The 7,367-nt window shown below is 33.7% G+C and overlaps 2 protein-coding genes across 2 annotated transcripts; both read left to right on the top strand.

Annotated features, from left to right (window-relative positions):
* Positions 1 to 855: 855 nt before the first annotated feature.
* Positions 856 to 2,397, top strand: LOC113637180 (parvalbumin, thymic-like). The gene is made up of 4 exons (XM_027137698.2): positions 856 to 1,208; positions 1,386 to 1,518; positions 1,615 to 1,724; positions 1,806 to 2,397. The coding sequence occupies exons 1-4, from the start codon at positions 1,148 to 1,150 to the stop codon at positions 1,832 to 1,834; spliced, it is 333 nt and encodes a 110-aa protein (XP_026993499.1). The 5' UTR covers positions 856 to 1,147; the 3' UTR covers positions 1,835 to 2,397.
* Positions 2,398 to 3,044: 647 nt separating this feature from the next.
* Positions 3,045 to 5,587, top strand: LOC113637179 (parvalbumin-2). Its single transcript, XM_027137697.2, has 5 exons — positions 3,045 to 3,129; positions 3,695 to 3,765; positions 4,139 to 4,271; positions 4,370 to 4,479; positions 5,300 to 5,587. The coding sequence occupies exons 1-5, from the start codon at positions 3,062 to 3,064 to the stop codon at positions 5,323 to 5,325; spliced, it is 408 nt and encodes a 135-aa protein (XP_026993498.2). The 5' UTR covers positions 3,045 to 3,061; the 3' UTR covers positions 5,326 to 5,587.
* The last annotated feature ends 1,780 nt before the right edge of the window (positions 5,588 to 7,367 follow it).

Below are 7,367 nucleotides of genomic sequence, written 5' to 3'. Positions count from 1 at the left end.
GCTCATGTTGCATATACACAAAGTATAGGATCCAAATACACATTATAAGTACAAAGGGACAGAATCTCTTAGCTTGACTTGAGACAAGCAAGTGAAGGCTCAGAGAAGAGATGAAGAGATATAAAATGATATAGCATGAAGATATATGGATTAAATGTTAGCAGCTTCAGGAGTTTACAATTTACAATGGCTGATGCATGCAAGATATATAAGAGGGTTAAAATTGCTAACAGAATCCTTCCTGTAGTGTAGTGGATGGGGACAAAATTGGCTATATAGACATATACATATATACCATATTTCATTACTATAATTTTACACTCTTAAGACACAAAGAGAGTCCCTGTGCTGACTGATAAGTGTACTGAAAATCCCTGTCTTGACAACTTAGCAATAACAGGATGTTTATAAAAATGTTCAGCTTTAAATGAATGAACCATAAATCAGTGTCAGATGTCAGAACTTTTTCCATCCTCGATGTATGCAAATAAAGTGAATAACCAGAAACCGTTTTAGGGTAAAAATGAATTAGAAATACTTTGTTAAAGCACTGTTTAATTGTCAAGAAGATGTGAATAAAATCAGCAGAAACAATTGACCCTTTGATTGATTGTTGAGAATCATCTCATTGATGCCAGCTGTATGATAATTGTTTTTAGCATGAGATTGAATGTGATTGGTTCCTTCTGAACACGACTACTACCTGGATACGCATCTATGCAACTATTATTATTGTAACATTTTTCTGATTATTTTTCACTTCATCTTTATACACTGTAATTTCACATTAAGGGAGTCAAATCAATTATATCATATCTAAAGTATTACAACTTAACCTTATGGTTACTGCTTGAATTCAAATATCTAAAGCTTACATACTTCAGTAGTATATAATAATGCATTAGGTTCAAACTGTTGCATGGATGATCAAATGGGACAACATTACCTTGCATTTCCACCATTTTATTAAAGGCAGTTTAGTCTCTAGTGTTGTTCGGTGCTGTTACAGGTCAGGTGGTGTAAAGGGTTCAGGTGCAGTTGACACAGAGGCACTGGTGGTTTCTGACATATACTAACCAGCACAATGCTTCCTCTTGCCATATAGCACATAGACAGAGCTTCAGTAATTAACCTTGCTTTACTGAAGATGGCATTTACAGACTTTCTTGCTGCGTCTGATATTTCTTCCGCCATCAATGCTTGCAAAGGTAAGACCAACATCATTTTTCTATTAGCTTGTAGCAATGTTTTAATTTTTTTTCTAATGATTAGTGTACCAATCATCAGACCTTGAGAAACACAGATAGCCAATCCTATATGTTCACATATTACTTTTTACATTTGTGGTTCTGAATATTTCTAATTTAAAAATGTCTATATTTCAGCAAAAGATTCCTTTAGTCCAAAGACATTTTTTGCAACCCTGGGTCTATCCAAGAAGTCTCCGTCTGAGATAGAGAAGGTTTTTAGAATGCTTGACCAAGACAAAAGCGGATTTATTGAGCAAGATGAGCTACAGTTGAGTATATTTACATTTTCATCATGAACTCAAATTCAACATCCACTAAATGCTTCTTATTTTTACATTTCAGTGATTTTTTGCTTTCATTGTAGATTATTTCTGCAAAATTTCTCAAAGGGGGCACGGGCTCTCACCGCGGCTGAGATGAAGGCCTTCCTTGTGGCTGGAGATATGGATGGGGATGGAAAGATAGGCTGGGAAGGTAGGTTTAGGTAACTATTATATTTTATACTCCCTAAATTGTACTTTTTTCTTAAGTGATAATAAAATTTGCTTCCCTCAGAATTCTCAGCTCTTGTGAATGATTCTTGAGCTCAGATCTGCCAAAGAACAACGCTGGAGAAAGAAACACTGCTGAACTTTGTGATGAGAAATGTATATTAAATCTTACATAGATTTTTATTAATAATCAGTTTCCATAATAATATTATATACTGAATTTTATGATAACTTTATTATAACAATAACAATGTATACAAGGAAATGATCATGTACTTTGCTACATATTTTACAATGTCACTGTTCTGCTTGGTTTGAAAATCTATGACATGTTAACGAATTAAAGAGGTTTTATCAAATTCTGTTTGAGGCATTGTAATTTAATTTGTCTTCAGCCACACATGAAAAAAATACATTTCTCAGAGTTTTTCGAACATTGTATTGGATTGCAGTCAAGAGAGATTTTACCCTGACCTTGGAATAAAGCATTTGGAATGACCTTGATAGAGAACATAGTACCCACACACACACACACACACACGCACACACACACACACACACACACCAGGCAAAAGTGATGACACAGCAATAATGAATTTCTCTCATATCTCTTGACCATTCTGGAGACAGATCCATTTCAGTCCTTTCAATCCTGCCATCTGACATAGAAGTTAGAAAGTGAAAATGCCTGTAATATGAAACATATAGAAGCTCAGTTACAGGCAGAAACACTCATGCCTATTTAGGAGTTATTTGTTTAAGCTTGTTCATCATATTATGAGTGAATATTTAGTGATGTGGCGCATTTACACTTATAGCAGCAGACACAGTGAAACAAAGAAATAATGAATAATGAATATTATAGATTGGATTGCAGAAATAAAAAAGGGTTGATTTTGTATTAGTCATATTAGTTGAATTTATTTTAATTACTTTATTTATATATAAAACATATTTCTTTATACGCATTTAGCCCACATTCATTATATGTTTTGAATCAGTTGGTTGCAGACTTTTTTTACACATTTGATCAGTGTTTGGATTATTATTTCAGTGATTGTTTCATGTTGTATTATTTCATTGAAATGTAAAGAATGAATGTGCTTGAATGAACCGAATGACTCTAAAATAAATAATAATAACCGACACCTCCATAACAGGAGCTCATGGTGAAATATTGTGTTTCGCAAAAGACTTCAGCACATTACCCATTTTGAAAACCTATAAATAGTCCTATATGACTACTGGACACATTTTTTTCTAAACTATTGCCAACCTAAGCATAGGGTGTCCGTTACAGTGCTTGAGACAAGGGTATAAATGCGGGAGAAGGCACTCTCAGCCAATGCCATCTGCCACATCTGTTGTAGAGAGCAGCAGCACAAAAGGTGAGGCCCATCACTACACACTCATCTCGCCATCTTTCAACACCATGGAATACAAATTGCGAAAAGAGGAGCAAAAACTTGCTGGTGGATTCAAACGGATCTACTTCTGTGGGATACGGCTGGCTTCTTTATTCTAAGCTATTATCTCATCAAGGATTTTTATCTGCCCAAAGGATGAGCTTGCTAGCCTAAGCTTCTCTCATTCATGCTGTGATAGGAAATAATGCGTTCAAGTTTAAGTTAAAATTTTAAATGTTTAGATCTGTGTTAAATCCAACAATGTTCATATGTCTAAGGAATTATATAAACAATGTGTGTGAAGATCATGCTGGGCACAGTGATGTTTAAGTCATGTATAATTAGGATTCTTTTGCCACAGCAGCAGTACAAATCCCTGTTCAGACTCAGATGAAGACTCTTAAGTGTTGTCTAGACTTGCATTTGCTACAGTGCAAGCCATAGTATTTTATGAGAGCATTGTTTGCAGGGCAGTTGCTAAAAGTCAAGTGTATGTCTTTTAATTGTGACAATTAAATTGACCTTGCTGACTTTTGTTGATTTGCAGAAATCTAAAAATGGCCTTCTCTGGAATTCTTAAGGACGAGGATGTGGCTGCAGCCATCAGCGCTTGCACTGGTAAGATGTTTATACTGCAGTCTTAGGGGAAAAAAAATCCTTAAGGGATCTTTATAGTCAACAGAGGTAGCTTTCCAATAACTGGATCTATGTCTGAAAACAAAAACCTCAACATTTATGCCTCAACATTTAAAGGTTCCCTCAATTTACTCTGTACACTTCCAGGTGGAACCTTTTTTTTTTTTTTAATCAAAGACTGCAATTCTGCAAAGAAATTTAATTATGATCAGTCATGAAAGAGGCTTTATGAAATGATTAAATTTAAACATCCATATATGAAACATTCATTTGACTGGAAGTGTTTTAGACAAGCTATTGGATGACAAAAAATAGAGGTAAATATACTAAGAAGTGGAATTTCTCACTTTTCTAGCTGCTGATAGCTTCAACTACAAGACCTTCTTTGCCAAGGTTGGACTGTCATCAAAATCTGCTGACGAAGTTAAGAAGGCTTTCTTTGTAATTGACCAGGACAAGAGTGGCTTCATTGAGGAGGATGAGCTGAAGTAAGAATCAAAACTTTGTGCAATGCATAAATCAACTAAATGTAATAGCTAATTCTGCTATTTTTATGTCTGGAAAAACCTTGCTCTCTTTCCTTCAGACTGTTCCTGCAGAACTTCTCCGCTGGTGCCAGAGCTCTGACTGATGCTGAGACCAAGGCCTTCCTTGCAGCTGGTGACAGTGATGGTGATGGCAAAATCGGAGTTGACGGTATTCAATTACATTTCACACAGACTTACAATAGAAAGTAAAATTAATAAAATTAATAAATATGAATTTTAATTAAAAATATTAAAATGATAAATTACAAAAAATTATTATTATATAAAATAAAGATTTTGTAACCTTAAAATTATAAAATGACAACACTGGGTTAATTATTAACTATCCCAACTCAGTAAGATGAACGGTAACATATTCCAATAGAATAATTTGTGAATTTGTTCTGAATATGCTAAATGGAAGAAGTTGAATTAAATTGAATTTAAGAATCAGATGAACATTTTTTATTCTTCACAAAGTTTCAACAAAGATTCAGAATAGCTCATCTTAAAGTAATGAATAGAAGACATGATTGTAATGATTATAACGTATAAATGATACAAACATGCAAAACTAACTTTAAAGCTTTGGCCAAACCGACAGTCGATACTGTTATTTTACATACTGGAGCATGTTCTGTACCTACTGCCAGGGTGCTGCCACTGTTTGTGTACTTTAATGTTACCAAATGTCTAGTGTATTTATTAAGACTATTTGTATTAGTTCTTACACAAAAAATCTAAACGTCTTACGTCTAAAAATATCTATGAAAGGCACATATATAATGCTACTCATTGGACTGGTGCCTCATATTACTGACCAACAGGGCAAAACTACAATTAAATGTCATTGTTATATTATTATAACACATAAATTTCAGAATTTGTAAATTTCAGAATTTAAAGCTAGTTATTAATAAGGTTTAATTCTGACACGATATACCTAAGTATGTTTAATTAATTGTTTCTTTATGTTTTCTGTTCCACAGAGTTTGCTTCCCTTGTGAAGGCTTAAGTGCTCACAGACTTCTTCTTTTTTTTTTCTTTTTGGAAATAGGTACTATACTTTTGTAGAAAAGTACAATACCTAATTAATTTTTTATATATGTATTTATTTATGACAACTCAGAACTCCTCACTGCAAGATAAAAGTCTTACAAACAAATGATTGCTCATTTATTGTTTGTTAGGTGTGTAATTATGTAAAGTGCCTAACTTGTGCAAATATAAAATGCCATTGCACTTTTGACAATGAAATAAATTTGCATTTGGTGTAATTTTGCTGTCACCTGTTGATTATCTAACACACAATTTTTATATTTTACATCTTATAAAAGACAGATATAAAACAGTTACATCAAACAAGTAGTTAATCGTTTTTTTCCATTCTATGTACATGACACATAGGTGACACACTGGACACACTGCCAATTGGGATTTATAGTATAGTGAAAAAGAAAAACTGTTAAACTCTTAAAGCCAGAGATTTCCAGCTCTGTCTCTGGCATGGAGGGACTGAGCAGATGGAATATACAGACGTTTCAGCACTAGGATCCAGAGAGGATTCTTGAGCTACATTCCTCTATACACACTCAGCTACATTACTGTACAGGCATCACTTACATGTGTCTATAATTATCCAAGAAGGGTCAGTAACATTGCGCATGTATGTAGAACATACATAAGGCTGGTGTTGCTAATACTAGTTAAGTCTTACTGAGAATTACTTATTCAAGTCTTTATTTTAGTAAATCAGCTCAATTTTTATTAGAACATAATAAAATAAATAGAATAAACAGCAAAATGCCCTTTTTCTTTTTAAAACATAGCTAGATGTTCTGCAACTTGGGCATTTCTTGACATATGAAATGACTTATGTAGGCTTCACTCAAATTTATTTAAGGTTTCTGAAATAAGGTTTCAGAAAACAAACAAATCTTACAGCCGTTATCTGTTACCTTCCTTGAAGAATGCATTCTGCCATTTAAATCAGTTCAAGCAGATTGCAGTTAGTGTTAGACTATGTCTAAAATGGGGAAAGAGCAATGAAGACATTTTTTTTAGTTTTCAGAAATGACCACAGGTGGATTGATTTTGCATAATTAAAAACAAACAAACAAACAAATAAATATATAGAAAAATGAAAAACGAAGATACTGCCAACTAAACCTGCTTAAGAGTTTATTACAGCCGAATATTAAAAAGCTGCTATGATATTCTGTAAAGCTTCAATATTAACCTTGCACAGTCTCTCTTTCTTTCTCACAACACAGACACACACACACACACACACAGGGAGAGAGAGAGAGAGAGAGAGAGAGAGAGAGAGAGAGAGAGAGAGAGAGAGAGAGAGAGTTGTTTGGCTGTTTATTAAGTGGGGTAACCCAAACATAAACAAAGTTTCAGTCACGATTGTGTCTGAGCATTTTAAAGACCAACAGCTATCACCTTTCATAGCCTTCATAAATAGTGCCTTCTCTGTAATTCCATGTTGGCAGAGTAGAAACACCTGAGATGAAACAAGTGAGTCAAAAGTGTGCTTTCTAGTAAACCTTTCTGGTGCATTCATTTATTTGTTTTAACTCTCATCAAAATGTAAACCGATCCTGAGCTGGATAGATTGTGCTGGTGTATCAACAATACATTATAAATCCCATTATGTCTTTGCTTCAATCCATATCTCATACTCTTTTACAAATAGCAAACTGTTAACTATTTAAAGTGCAAACTTTAAAGCCTACGTAGAAGAAAATACATGATTGATGAAATATGGTCTGCAAAGTGTAGATGGATTAATATACTGAAACACATTTTTAACATGGCAGTGAATCCACATGTACCATGTTTTACATGTGTACAAAATAATACAGCCTAATAACAACAACCTTAATGTGTTTATTCCTTTCTAGCCATCATCAAGATACAGCAATAAAACCAAAATATGACCAGAATAACACAGGAAGACTAATAAAAACTAGCACAACATTGTTAAACGTAAACAATGCAAAGGAAAAAAAAAGTCAAGGAAATTTCGATAACAACAACAGGCAATATTTT

This window comes from Tachysurus fulvidraco, chromosome 8 (genome assembly GCF_022655615.1).
Source record: "Tachysurus fulvidraco isolate hzauxx_2018 chromosome 8, HZAU_PFXX_2.0, whole genome shotgun sequence".
Classification (NCBI taxonomy): Eukaryota; Metazoa; Chordata; class Actinopteri; order Siluriformes; family Bagridae; genus Tachysurus; species Tachysurus fulvidraco.
Note: the sequence above shows the minus strand (reverse complement) of the source record. Positions and strands in the feature narration are given on the sequence as shown.

Bases quoted from the DNA above. Each gene is read 5' to 3' on its own strand.
- LOC113637180 (XM_027137698.2), top strand. From the start codon at position 1,148: ATGGCATTTACAGACTTTCTTGCTGCGTCTGATATTTCTTCCGCCATC. The intron at 1,209-1,385 runs GTAAGACCAACA...TCTATATTTCAG, and splicing joins CGCCATCAATGCTTGCAAAG to CAAAAGATTCCTTTAGTCCA. The intron at 1,725-1,805 runs GTAGGTTTAGGT...TGCTTCCCTCAG, and splicing joins TGGAAAGATAGGCTGGGAAG to AATTCTCAGCTCTTGTGAAT.
- LOC113637179 (XM_027137697.2), top strand. From the start codon at position 3,062: ATGCGGGAGAAGGCACTCTCAGCCAATGCCATCTGCCACATCTGTTGT. The intron at 3,766-4,138 runs GTAAGATGTTTA...TCACTTTTCTAG, and splicing joins AGCCATCAGCGCTTGCACTG to CTGCTGATAGCTTCAACTAC. The intron at 4,272-4,369 runs GTAAGAATCAAA...TCTTTCCTTCAG, and splicing joins ATTGAGGAGGATGAGCTGAA to ACTGTTCCTGCAGAACTTCT.